Raw genomic sequence first — 14,227 nt, forward strand, 5'->3', positions numbered from 1 at the left:
ATATCAGTAAGGGAGGGGAGCGACTGAAAGGAACACATTTCAGGAAGGAGAGGGGGGGAGAGTAATAGAAGGATCGAGAGAATAAGGGGGGGGGGGGGTGATGGAGGGAGGGAGAGAATGACAGGATGAGGGGGGGTGGGGTGATGGAGGGACAGGATGACAGGATGAGGGGGGTGATGGAGGGAGAGCGAGGGAGAGGATGACAGGATGAGGGGGGGGTGATGGAGGGAGAGCGAGGGAGAGGATGACAGGATGAGGGGGGGGGTGATGGAGGGAGAGCGAGGGAGAGGATGACAGGATGAAGGGGGGGGGGGGGGGTCCCTGGGGAAGCCTGGTTTCGCTACGCACCCGGAGTCTTGACACGCTGTTTACAGTCTGCTTGTGCTCAAGCCAGGGGTCTAAGCTAAACACACGGACAGGGCTGTGCATCACGGGCTCCCCGGGTCAGGCCTCCCGCGCACGCCTTGGATACACACGGCCTTTGGCTTTCTGGCGTGTTCATGCGAGCGTGTCTACCCCCCAGTCTGGAAAAAGCGAGTGGTGTAAGAGAGTGAAAGAGACGGCAAGGACACGGAGAAATGCATCAATGAAGGTGCTTGGACGTTGCATTGGTAGCTGTGAATGGGAATGTCGTGGGTGTGGGTGTGTGTGTGTGTGTGTGTGTGGCCGGGCTTGTTTGCGCTGGGGGTGCGATGTGTTTGTGTTGATGTGTTTGCGCCGGGCCCAGCAGGGTGCCAGCCAGTCCTGGCACAACAGAGGGCCCAGTGTCTGTGTGTGGACTCCCATCATGCTGCCTCATCGGACCCGAGCGAGAGGGGAGGGAAGGGGGGAAGAGAGGAGGAGCGAGGGGGGAGGAAAGGAGAGCGGGAGGGAGGGAGGGAGGGAAGGAAGGAGAGAGAGGAGGAGCAATGGGGGAGGAAAGGAGAGGGAACGGCGTGAGGGAGAAGAGGGAAGGAGGGAGGGCTGACAAGGGAGGGAGGGAGGCCGAACAATGCCAAGCTGTTTCGTCCGCACAATCCACTTGGGAGAGAACTGCCAAAGGGGAGGGGAAAGGAAGTGCGTGTGTTTCAGACGGTGAATGTGTTCTGAGACGGTGTTGCGAAACTACTGGGTGATGCTTCTGTTAGAATCAGTTGAATCCCAAGTGGAATGGCAAAACACACACACACACACAGACAAACTGACGGGGCGGTCCAGCCTAACAAACTCTTTCTCTCTCCCTCTCTTCTTCTCCATCTCCCTCTCTTCCTCTCTCTCCTGCTCCACCACTCTCTCTGTCTCTCTCTTTGTTTCTCTCCCTCTCTCTCCCCTTTCTCTCTCTCCCTGCCCCCCCCCTCTCTGTCTTCCTTCCTCTCTCCAGAGATATCAAGCCAGACAACGTGCTGCTGGACATGAACGGCCACATCCGCCTGGCTGACTTTGGCTCCTGTCTGAAGATGATGCAGGATGGCACGGTGAGCAGCACGCACACACGCTACACACATACACACACCATACATACACACCCACCACACACACACACACACACTACACACACTCTACACGCATACACACACTCCACAAACACACACACACACTACATATCAAACCACACACACACACACACTACACACATTACCCATCACACATACACACCACACACACATACATACACACACACATACAAATAAACTAAAACTGTCGACTTGTGTGTGTGTGCGCGTGTGCGTCTGTGAGTTTATATCTGTGTGCGCGCATGCACTCGTCCGCACCCGCACCGCACATCCTCGCACCACGTCTCACAGTAGAACAACAGACAGCCTAGCCTGCAGCCTAGCCTGCAGTCTGAACAGCGTGCCGCACACACGGAAGGAGACGACCGAGAAGGCAGACGGCGTCGTATCAGGGGCATGGTCAATACTCCTCACAGACCTCCCGATAAAAGAGGGAAAGAGAGAGAGAGAGAAAGACAGGAGGAGAGGTGGTGGTGGTGGTGGTAGGGGGGGGGGGGGGGGGCCGAGGTACCTCCTCCTGCACCACTCAAGTCCACGTCAAAGGCTCCCGGTTCATAATCACACACTCGCACTGCAGACAGACACTTTCGGGGGTTAGTATAAATTCCGACAGGGCATGCATGATCAAGATGAAACAAAGTCCTTTCGCTTACTTGGGTTCACCCTCAAGTCACCCTTTTGGAGTGGGGGAAAAAAAAAAAAAAAAAAAAAAAAAAAGAAAAAAAAAAAAAAAAAAAAAAAAAAAAAAAAAGAAAAAAAAAAAAAAAAAAAAAAAAAAAAAAAAAAAAAAAAAAAAGAAGAAAAAAAAAAAAAAAAAAAAAAAAAACAATAAAAAAAAAAAAAAAAATAAAGAAAAAAAAAAAAAAGAAAAAAAAAAAAAAAAAAAAAAACCCTGTGACGGTGTAGCGGACGGACGCTCACACGGCCCAAGAATGGGACAGTACGTCTATTCAGGGAGGAAAGGGCTTCCATAAACACACACACACCCCCTCCCACTGATCTGCACGTCACCCGGATGTTTCCCGGAGAAGTGGATCCCTTCTGCCGGCGCTCGGTGCATCCATCTGCCGTACGCGGTGACTCTTGTTGAGGCACTCCTGGATGGGTTTCAGGGAAACATCTGAAGGTTGGGTTCCCTGGTTGAGTCTTTGCTCCATTTGGGATGTCTGTTGTCTGGACTTGACCTCTCCACATACCGTGGAGAGGGGCGGAGAACGTGGATTTGGGAATCGCATCGGCCGCGTGGGCAGTCTGTCGTAGGCGTTTTGCGGTCCGTCCCTTGAGGCGATGCGATTCATTTTAGCCGTCGTTCGGGTGAAATATTTGTGGGTTAGATGGGGAAGTTGGGCCGTGATCAAAGCAGGTCCCTCGTAGGTTGAAAGTGATACGTTAAGGCTGGTTAATGATGATTGGAAGAAAGTTTACAACTTTGAAAGCCTGTCGTCCGCCCCCTTCCAAACTTTTGAGGTCTTCAAACAGAGGTTAATGCACTCCCCCGATAACTCACGCCAGTCTATATCGCCGTGAACTTTGTGACCCTCTTTAGTGGCTTGATGTTTCCCCCCCCCCTCTCCAACCCAAGCAATATTATAGAATGAGTTAATGCGGCATAGCATACACAGGTCAGCCTGTGTGCGGTGGAAACGAGCGCTCCCCTAGATTCTAATGGCTTTTATAACACAGGGAAATGAATTGTGGGGCGGGGGGGTGGTCACATGGCAGCTAAATCTGTAAGCAGAGTGCTACAGAGCCGGGAGTTATTGAACCACATTTATTACCCCCCCCCCAGTCTTCCTCTTCTATAACTACTTGTTTTCATTACTTCAGCTCTCCGAGAGTTTGCGAGCAACCTTTTTATTTTTTATTTTTCACCGCGCTGCCTGAGGAGATGATTGATTTTCCTTCCTGAAGAGGGACGCTTGACCTCGGCAAAGATGATTCGGCGGTTTTGACGAGGTTCTGACGAGGCCCTAGGGCTGAACGGGCGTGATAAGGACCTTAATTGTCTGTTTGAGAACACTGGAGCAAGTGTTGCAAAAGCCTCAGGGATCTCGGTAATTAAGATAAAGAACTGCATTTGCATAGGGCTTCACGAGTTTAATAGGGCCTTTTGAAGCTTTACGAGTGTTCGAACTCTGTTTAATTTCAGTTTTATTTCAAGAGCCCCGAGGTTGAAGCCAACGGACAATGCTTCTCAGCTGGATAAGAGAGCTACGCACCATCTCACTTTATGCTTTTACGATCAAAATAACCTCGGACAGATAATCCAGATGGCCCAGAATTTAGATTCAATGATATTGGTCCAACACAAAGAAAAACAGTTATCCGAATGCATCGTCCGAGAGACTGAACCCCATTTGAATTGGCAGTCAATCGGATCACAACTGTTCATGGCCTCCTCTTCTTCCCCGTGCCTCCTCCCAGGTCCAGTCTTCAGTAGCTGTCGGCACTCCGGACTACATTTCCCCTGAGATCCTGCAGGCCATGGAGGACGGCATGGGGAAGTACGGCCCCGAGTGCGACTGGTGGTCCCTGGGGGTGTGCATGTACGAGATGCTCTATGGCGAGACCCCGTTTTACGCCGAGTCGCTGGTGGAGACCTACGGCAAGATCATGAACCACGAGGTATGCCCCCCGCTCGCGGCCGCCATCTTCGGTGAGGTCAGAGAACGAGGCTAAAGATGCGTGGCGATGTTGTTGTTTTTTTTCTCTCAACCTACTTCCCCCCCCAAAAAAAAAAAACGACGCCTGGCCTTTAGCCCTTTGAGGGACTCGTAAAACGGCTGCCAATATGGCGGACGCTCCTCAGATTCCACATTCTTAACCAACACCAGAACCAGATTTGCTAGAGGAATGGGCTTGGCGGGGTCACATTTTTTCTTGGGGGGGAATACTCCGCCTAAACAGAATGCCTTGTCAAGTACCTTATAACATTTGACCACCAAGCCTAAAAGACCCTTTTAAAGGAGGTAATTCATTTGACAACATATTCAAGGACACAATGAAGAACTGAACTAAGATAAACAGAACTATGGTGCGCTCCTTGGGCCATTAGCCTTGACAGCATTAGCTTAGTTAGCCATGCAGCAGGCATGAGCTAAACTGCAGCTAGTGCCTAGCACGCAAGGACCCGGGGGGGATTTAGCTGGAATTTGCATGGCTGCTTCAAAGGTCCCTGGCCAGCGTCACAAGCCGAGGCACCCCCAGCCTCTCCTCTCCTCCTCGCCCCAGCCTCTCCTCCTCGCTCTGGGCTCCTGAAGGAGCTCGCACACCCCACTGGCGACTCAATGGAGGGAGCTTGTGGTTTGCACTATAAATAAGTTTCGATGTGTTGGAGAACTGTCTCCTCTCAATTATTTATTGATTGTTTTAATTCCAAATTCCTTTGATGATCGATCATCATATATGCGTCCAGTTTTTTTTTTCTTCTTCTCTCTCTCTCAATAATGGATCGATTGTGATTTATTTATAGTTGACTCTAGGCTTAAGTATTCATAAACAGACTGGATTTATCAACAGAACGATTTCTCATCAAAGCGTCTGTGTAAAGGGAGATTCTTATTCAGGATAGTATTTCCTGAAGCAATCCAGGTTAAGTACTAATCTCAAGGGGCCAGTTCCTAAAACACTTACCTACTTTACAGCTATTTTAATCAAAGGCTTCACCATGTCTAAATAGGAACTAGTTATACTCTTGTCTACATTCAACTCCCCTTTCTACTGCTGTCTCTTGTTCCTTGTCTTCATCTCTTTCTCCCTCTCTTCGTCTCTCATTCCTTAACATACTCTTTCTCTCCGAAACTAGGTCTGGTGGTCTGCGATATGTTGTACGTTAATATATATAATGTAGATATCTATTTCTAAATCAGGACACACCTTTATAGTGCATTCTCACATTTGTTCAACTAAAAAGGTGAAATGTTCCATTGGAGATCTTAGGAAAAGGTTGTGAAACATTCACACACCCAACTAAAGAACCAACACACGGTTGCCACTCAAGACAACAAACCCACTTCCTCTCCTCCCCAGGAGCGCTTCCAGTTCCCCTCCCACATCAGCGACGTGTCGGAGGACGCCAAGGACCTGATCCAGCGGCTCATCTGCTCGCGCGAGCGCCGCCTCGGCCAGAACGGCATCGGCGACTTCAAGGACCACCCGTTCTTCGCCGGCATCGCCTGGGAACACATCCGCTCCACCGAGGCCCCCTACATCCCCGACGTCAGCTCGCCGTCCGACACGTCCAACTTCGACGTGGACGACGACGTGCTGAAGAACCCGGTGGGTTAGCGTCCCGCGAAAACCGCGGAGCTAGCTAGCTAGCTTAGTTTAGCGTGTTAATCCCACGCGGTACGTTAGCCAGGAAAGTTCTGAGTCTTCAAAGTGTTATTCCCCTTTTAAAACTACTTTTTAAATAGAAACACTTTAGGACACTGCAGATTGCTACTTCTGTGGAGGGTTGGAGGGGTTTTTGTGTTTGTTTTTAGAAGGCTTTTTAGAAGGCTTTACCTTCATTCATGAATGCGGAGCTATTGAGGAAGACCAGACTGAATTTTGACAAAAGCTGAATTTTTCAGGGTTTAGCCAAGCGATGAACGAGCTGTCATGGTTGTTGCGTAGGAGCCGGAGTGCTCAAACAGCCCCTTTTATCTCGACCCAAAACGTTTGCAATCGCTCAGCCACGTCCGTCGAAATGACAGGACCGTTGTGCAACGTGCCAACTTCTCGCATGTTGGAGAGAAAAGACTCGACTAACCCTCCCAGCCCTCTGCACACAGGACATCGCCCCTCAGGTGTCCCACACCGGCTTCACGGGTCAGCACCTGCCGTTCGTGGGCTTCACCTACACCACCGACAGCTGCTTCTCCGACCGTGGCAGCGTGGGCCGCGAGGTGCTGTCCGACGGGGGGTCCGTGGAGGGGGGCGGCGGGGGAGGAGAGGAGGTGGAGGCCTTTGAGAGCAGGATCCGCCGGCTGGAGCAGGAGAAGCAGGAGCTGAACCGCAAGCTGCAAGGTGGGGGAGGGGTGGTTCACGGGACCAGTAGCCCTGCATGTTTGTGTCGTCTGTGTAGCTCGTGGCTGAGAAACAAATTACTTTCAGCAAACAAAAAACATGCGGGCACATTTTGTTGCAGAAAAATGTGCACACGTCACATAACCGCATTTGTACACCATTGGTTATTCCCTCAGTCTACCAGCTTACCTGCTGTTAATGATTTCCACACTCAGCACCGTATGATGTGTACTTGCTGTTTAATTTCAGACATTTCTGGCAACCTACTCCATCTAACAATCATAGGGCCAATGGATCATTCTGTCCAACCGGTTGTTCTTTGTAATAAAACCTGAATCTGATCTTTGACCTCTGGCCTGTGTCTGACCCTTAGAGTCAACCCTGGCGCTCCACGCCCCGGGTCGCGGAGCCGGCACTCTAGGTCGAGACAAGGAGATGAAGAAGCTCAACGAGGAGATAGACAGGCTCAAAAAGAAACTATCAGGTGAGGGCGGGCGCGGGGGTTTCTTTCTCACATCTGGTAACCCACAACAACCACAAACCTGGCAACCCAACAGTGGTTTTGTAAAATGTTCAGGCCGTGTCTATCCCATTATAGAATACTTAACTCTAAGTTTACTATTATGAATCTAACACCCGGTCGTCTTGAGCTTATGTGCCAGTGGACCAATCAGCCACCCCCTGACCAGGAAGTGCTTCCTCTCCTCAGACTCTGATAGGCTGGAGCAGCAGCTGGAGGAGGCGGTCACCCTGCGGCAGGACTACGAGAGCTCCTCCTCCAAGCTGAAGGCCCTGGACAAGCAGGTGAAAGCCCTCAGGCAGGAGAAGGAAGACATCCACAAGGTAGGTTCTTCTGACGCTCAACACCTCCAAGCTTTTCTGTGGAAGAATACGGCAGTTTCACATTCTGAGGTTGGCTGCACCAGTGGAATTGTCAAACAGGCAAAACCCCTAAAAAGGGCAAATGTATTCAGCCGCTCTGTTGCACCCTGTTCCTTTTCTGCCATTTGGAATATTTTGACCATAGGTCGCCATGGTTGCCTTTTCAGTCAACGTGCTCTGTTGTTACGGATGGCGATGACGCAGTCGGTGTATTGACTTAACGCAGATGTCTTGAAGAACACAAAATAACCGCACACACACTAACATCAACAGTTACAATGACATACGTGTACATACCCACACACTGTCTTCCTAACCTAATATCCTCAGTCTGGTACATCAACCCAGTGTACAAACAAAAGGACAATTTTATTTAGATGCATTCCACCATGCCGTAAATTAGTGGCGGTCAGAATTCTCGACACACACACACACCATATTTGGCTAATCGCCTTAGCCAAGCTATTTGGCCCTGACACCTTCCTTAGACTGGGTTTTAAGTGCGTTGACACTAAACTAGTTTGTCTGTTTGTTTGTATGTGGGTCCCTCTCAGAGCTCTGTATGAAGTCAGATCAAATGCAAGCTTGCCCAACTCAATAACGCTCTCCACTAATGAAGGTGTATTAAAAACAGGCTGTAAATGGATGATTTTGGTTAAAAATACCCTTTTAAAATAAGTAGCATCCCTACGAGTACAATTCGATTTAGTAGTGGTCGTAATTTGCTATGTCTGGAGTTTAAACTGATTTGTGGTCCCCCCCCCCCTCCGCGCCTTCTTTTTCCGTCGCTCTCCCTGTCCTCTTTTCGCTCTCCCTTTCCCTCTCTCCTTCTCCCTTCATGTCTGTGGCTGGCGTTCTGTCTCGCTCTTTCAACATCCATCCCTCCTTCTGTGCGCTCTGCTCTTTTTTCCCTCCTCATTTCTCCTCTTTTCTGTGTCACTCATCTCTGACTTCTGTCGTTCCTCCCTTCCTCTCAACCCCCCCCCCCTCTGTCTTTTTTCTTTTGGCATTTCTCCTTCCGTTCCTCTCCGCACCCACCCGTTCGCCCACCAAACTCCCTCTCACCTCCCTCTCTCTGCTTTCTTCCCCTCACTCTCTCCCTTTCTCTTGTTGCCACTCTTTCTTTCTTCCACTTTTATTCTCCCCCTCCTCTCTGTTCACCCACTTCTCTCTTACCTCCCTTAACACCCCCTCCCTCGACTCTCTTCTCTCCATCACCTCTCTCTCTCTTTTCTCCATCACCTCTTCCTTTCTCCATCATCTCTCTCTCTTTTCTCCATCACCTCTCTCTTCCCTCTCTGCCCACCCCCACCTCCCCTCCTTTCCCCCCCTTTTCCAACCCCCTCCCCCCCACACACACGCACACCAGCAACTGGTGGAGTCCCTGGAGCGCCTCAAGTCCCAGACCAAGGAGCTGAAGGAGGCCCACTCCCAGAGGAAGCTGGCCCTACACGAGTTCTCGGAGCTGAGCGAGCGCATGGCCGAGCTGCGCTCCACCAAGCAGCGCCTCTCCCGGCAGCTCCGCGACAAGGAGGAGGAGATGGAGGCGGCCGTGCAGAAGGTGGACGCCATGCGCCAGGACATCCGCAAGACCGAGAAGGCCCGCAAGGAGGTGAGCCCGAGGCCGGCTCGCGTTAGCTGGCGCCCTTGTGCTAATTCAGCTCCCACCAAAATGAGGGCACGCATGCTAATCACGCTTAGCTTCCCGTTAGCACTTAGCTTGTAGCTAACACGTGAGCAAACTTTTGTCAGTTGACACAATTGGTTAATATTTAGCAAGTGTCTAGATGCTGTAGGAAGCATATACGCATATATATGCGTGTTTGGTAGCTAAAGTGTGTTGACATTTCTAACATTTCCCTAGGTAACTGTCTCAGTTCTCACAAACCTAGCACATCTCCTCTTTTCCATTGCTCTAATCTATGACTATAAAATGCCAACATGACCCAGAGTTTTCTCTGTCTCATGAAGATTTTGGTTGTGACAGAAGTATATTTTGCCTGGGGTGTCTGCCACAACTGGGATGTATTTCAGCTGTAGTTTTTGCGACTTTATAGGAGTGTATTTGAACATGTTTGTGTACATCGACCTGTGTTTGTTAGACGCTCAACCTCTCGTGTGTGTGTGTGTGTTAGCTGGAGGCCCAGTTGGAAGATGCCAAGGCGGAGGCGTCAAAGGAGAGGAAGCTTCGGGAGCACAGCGAGGTCTACTCCAAACAGCTGGAGACAGAGCTGGAGACCCTCAAGGTCAGAGGATACGTACACACACACACCCACACCAGTCCTCACTCATCCACTCTCATCAGCCCGTCTGTCTCCACCCCCCTTGCTCCCAGTACACACGCACTTTCAACTTGTTCTCCTTTCAGCCTTCTACTCTCCTCTTTCCACTCTCCTAACTTTCCTCACTACTCTCTATCTATTTTCCTCCTCTCACATCTCCCCCACATCCCCCTGCCCTACTACTCTTCTGACGAAGGGGGATTTCCTCCTGTCCTTGCTTATATTTAGCCCTGTTGTTTGTTGTTGTGGACCGGTGTTGCTGTTGGCAATGGCCTCGGGAATAACAGATGGTCCACAGAGCATGAGGCGAAGGGAGGGGCGAGGGGTTCTAAACCACGGTTACATCTCCCCTCAGCCAGGCCAAGCAGCCCGGGTCGACCAGGAAGGGCCCCTATGTTCTAGGAGGTTCTAGGAGTTCAAATAAAGTAGAAAGGAATCCGTTTGTGTCTGGCCACCATTTTGGGTTTCTTCCTGCCTCCCTTGCTCTGTGAGCTCCGACCTCATTTGAACTGCTGGGCCGCGTACTGTCCCGGTTCCACCTCTCTTCCTCTCCTCCCTTCACTCCCTCTCTGACGTCACTGCTCTAGTTGCATTCCTTTTTTCGGACCCCTCCTGTATGCCACCCTGTCCTAAAAATGGATGAGTGAGCCATTACCAACTCGTTGGAATGCGCTTCGGAGGTGCATATCCTTCACATTCTTTGAACAACGCACAAAGACGGGCGGATGGATGACAGTTTGTGACCTACTGCAAAAAGCGGCCAACGCAATCAAGGCGGTTGTGGCCCTGATCCATCTGAACGTCCTGTTCCATTCTACCTCTCGACCCCTACCCTCAACCCCCCAGATGAAGCAGGGCAGCGGGCGCAGCGGGAGCGGGAGCCCCGAGTCCCAGCAGGAGCTGTCCAAGGTGAAGTCGGAGCTGGACAAGAAGGTGCTGTTCTACGAGGAGGAGCTGGTCCGCCGCGAGGCCTCGCACACCAGCGAGCTGAAGAGCCTGCGGAAGGAGCTGCACGACTCCGAGGGCCAGCAGCTGTCCCTCCACAAGGAGCTGCTCATGCTCAAGGACAAGCTGGAGAAGAACAAGAGGGAGAGGTGGGCGATGCTAGGCTAAGCTAAGCTAGTCTCGCTTTAGATTCCTAGGTTTTGGCTATGCTATGCTAGCTTATGTTAAGCTTATGAGATTTAGCTTCCCTTCCATACCAAATTCTGGGTAGGGTATAGGTTAAAGACTAAATTACTTTGATCAAGTTAAGGCTAGTCTGGTCTACGAAGCATCATACACTGGCCATTGAGAAACTGCATTGATCACAGTGAAGGTTGCGTTTGTCCTTCCATGTGTCTTCATACAATGTAATCTTTCAACATTGTGTGTTCCAAATCATTTCCAGGCAAACCGAGATGGACGAGTCAGTGGGCGCGCTGAAGGAGAAGTACGAGCGCGAGCGCAGCATGCTGACCGAGGACAACCGCAAACTGACCACCGAGACAGACAGGGTAAGGACCGCGAAGCCCGTGGGTTTTTTATTCTTTCTATTCAATGAACCCCCTGCCCCCCCCCACACACACACACACGACCACATGCTACCCCCCCCAACCCCCACCATTTCTCCCAAAATAACTTCTCCCCCGCTCTCCTCCATGTCCACCCCGGCCAGCTGTGCACGTTTGTGGACAAGCTGACCGCCCAGAACCGTCAGCTGGAGGACGAGCTGCAGGACCTGGCCTCTAAGAAGGAGAGCGTGGCCCACTGGGAGGCCCAGATCGCTGAGATCATCCAGTGGTGAGTGGGACGCGCACAGCTCCAACACCAGCCCACGCGCTCATCATGCAAGCCCCCCCCCTCCCCCCTTTCCAGTTAATGTCTGATACTTAGGCTTCAACGAACCACAGCATTTTTACAGCACGCTCGTATAATTCAAAACCACAGGATTCCTCCAGCGCATTCGTATCGTTCGTATAAATCATTTCAGTCTGGGGTTTTCCTTTTTTTACGGCTGGATGACTTTGCGCAGTATCCCGGCGGGCCCTGATGCGACCGTGCGCTGTGTTCTCTCCGCAGGGTGAGCGACGAGAAGGACGCTCGTGGATATCTGCAGGCCTTGGCCTCCAAGATGACCGAGGAGCTTGAGTCTCTCCGTAGCTCCAGCCTGGGCTCCAGACCCCTGGTAGGACACGCAGAAGCCCCCCCCCTCCCCCCGTACAGTACATGATGTAAACATGCTTTAACACAGGCACACACAAGCAAATGAGAGGGAAAGGGGTTCAGAGAGATGATCTAGGACTGATCGTACTGCTAGAATTGTAGGATGATTCCTACACGGGGTCACACACACACAAGAGAGACAATGAAAGGTAGGCACTATGGATTTTTAAGTCGACCACGCCTTCACAGACCGATGAGGAGACACCCGAGACACACACAGAATACCCACTCGGCGCACTTACCTACACAGAACGTGAAAGCATCTTCCCATGGCGAGCAAGGCTCCACTCTGGAGTAGCCTCCCCAGAATACTACAAGCAGACACGTGCACGGCATCATTCTTTGTCCAATTTTTTTTCTAAGTCGGCCACCGAGCAGATGTTTGTAGTAAACATTGCGTAAGAGTTTCACCCACGTTCAGTCGAGTGAAGACAATGGAATCTTTATGGGAGCTATCCAGGTCAGATGCTGGAGGGGCAGCGCCGCAGCTGAACACCCGGGCAAGTGGACACGGCGTCTTCTCCCTACGCCTCGCGTCTGCACCGGTACATCCCGGGGCTTTCTAGAAATAGACCGGCCGAGAGGACAAAGGGTGTAACCTTCTCAAGGAGTCCCGGTCGGGATTAATTCCATTTCGGTTCCAATTAGGGTCTAGTTCAGGAAATGATGTGAATTGACTTCGAGTCATCGGGACCAGTTATGAGAGTGAGTCTCATAAAGTTTTCAACATTTGTTTCGATCGAGCTTTGTCAGTAGAGAGTGGACCTGTTTGAGTCGTTCTAGACATTTCCATCCAGGTCGGACTGTTGTTTTAGCTCCCGTCACAGATAAATACAAGCCCTTAATGTTTCTCCTTTTAAACTTGAAAACAAGCCTGTACGGTCTTTCTGTCTACCTATTCAGCTCTTTACCTTATACCTCCCCCCCATACACACACACACACACACATACTCACACAATTCCTCCCCGCCTTTCCATGCCAGTGCTGATGCCATTAAGCTAAGGCTAAGTCTGCTCTGAGCAGCTGTACCCTAAATAGCCTATCTAATGGGAATAGATGGAGGGGAGATGACAACTGCCAACGCTAGGCTAGGCTACCGCGAGGGGAACCTTGCACTCAAGGTCACGTTTTGATTTAATATCCTGTCGGTATAACAAGGTTAAGGCTGGAAGTAAGTATATGATGGACTCTGCCGGCCAGATAGTTCCTTATAATCTTATATAATCCTTATTTGAGGGTTACAATTACACATTAGGTTAGATGTTAGCCACTTGTGATCAATTTGGCTCTGGAGACAACAAATGGAATATGACACAGTGGTGCGTTTGTGTCGGTGTGCGTGCGCTTGTGAGTGGACACACACACGGCCTTTTGTGATGCTGGGAAGTCATGTCTTCCCATTACTAAATGCAGACGAATGAATGACCCTCCTCTTTACGCCTTAATAATCACATAGTCACGGAGAGAGATGACTCTTAGTCATGAGGGCTAAAAACAAGCCTTTGGAAATACAACCACTACTACTGCACCGCAGTTATATTTAGCTGGCATTTCAAATACGTCCCTCCCTCCCTTTCCCCACACACACACACACACACACACTCAAAGCATGTTTTTATTTGGATTTGGGGTTTAAGCCACTGTAAAATAGCATGCCCAAATTTCCATAATATCTAGTTGTACATGAAGTGTTTTCATTTGTATGCGTTGCTCCTAACTATACCCAGCGAGACTCGGGAATGGCCACACCTCCTCAGAGGCCCTTGCCCCCTTTTGGTGGGGACAAGAGGGTGAGTCTACCAATCAAATCCAACCTCAAATCACTGCCTTTTCCCATTGACGGCAGAACCCAAATCTGCTCTCATGCAATGGGGTAGCCTGTCTGTCACTCATACGGCCCGTCTCTTGTGGTTGGTCAAATCGATGAAGCTCCTCAAAAATGATGACCTGGAATAGCCAGCGTGATCTGAATTGGTATTTCAGGCTAGTGTGAAATTGGGTTTGTAATCCCCAGCCGGTACACTTCTAAAAGCGACCGGCACTGCAGCGTTTTGAGACCTAGAAAGCAAAATTGGATCTAGTGGAAATTGTCAAAAGAATTCGAGGGGCTGGACAAGTGACAGAAGAGACACTGCTCCTTTCATCTTGTCCGGAGCAGTAAAAGGGTGACCTCAAATACATTTGATGGTTAGGATGGACTCAATGAAGAAGATGCACTTACTGACTACGACTGGCGTTTAGACAGTGAACAGGGAAACAAAAGCATTTGGGCTTCAGCAAGATGATGTGGTTCACGTGTGCAGTACAGCGTAGGCTGAGGGTGACATTGAGAATGGGCATCCTTCAAAACCCCC

At 50.4% G+C, this 14,227-nt stretch overlaps 1 protein-coding gene across 2 annotated transcripts in view; it reads left to right on the top strand.

Annotated features, from left to right (window-relative positions):
* cdc42bpb (CDC42 binding protein kinase beta (DMPK-like)) overlaps window positions 1-14,227 on the top strand; it is a 52,031-nt gene that overhangs the window by 22,726 nt on the left and 15,078 nt on the right. For both annotated transcript variants that reach the window (XM_047021894.1, XM_047021895.1), the window contains exons 6-17: window positions 1,361-1,454; window positions 3,918-4,118; window positions 5,523-5,771; window positions 6,269-6,503; window positions 6,877-6,987; window positions 7,213-7,346; window positions 8,755-8,997; window positions 9,521-9,631; window positions 10,514-10,761; window positions 11,058-11,163; window positions 11,325-11,449; window positions 11,729-11,834. In XM_047021894.1, coding sequence (XP_046877850.1) covers window positions 1,361-1,454; window positions 3,918-4,118; window positions 5,523-5,771; window positions 6,269-6,503; window positions 6,877-6,987; window positions 7,213-7,346; window positions 8,755-8,997; window positions 9,521-9,631; window positions 10,514-10,761; window positions 11,058-11,163; window positions 11,325-11,449; window positions 11,729-11,834 — 1,963 coding nt within the window. The remainder of the gene's footprint in view (window positions 1-1,360; window positions 1,455-3,917; window positions 4,119-5,522; window positions 5,772-6,268; window positions 6,504-6,876; window positions 6,988-7,212; window positions 7,347-8,754; window positions 8,998-9,520; window positions 9,632-10,513; window positions 10,762-11,057; window positions 11,164-11,324; window positions 11,450-11,728; window positions 11,835-14,227) is intronic.

Source organism: Hypomesus transpacificus, chromosome 6 (genome assembly GCF_021917145.1).
Source record: "Hypomesus transpacificus isolate Combined female chromosome 6, fHypTra1, whole genome shotgun sequence".
Classification (NCBI taxonomy): Eukaryota; Metazoa; Chordata; class Actinopteri; order Osmeriformes; family Osmeridae; genus Hypomesus; species Hypomesus transpacificus.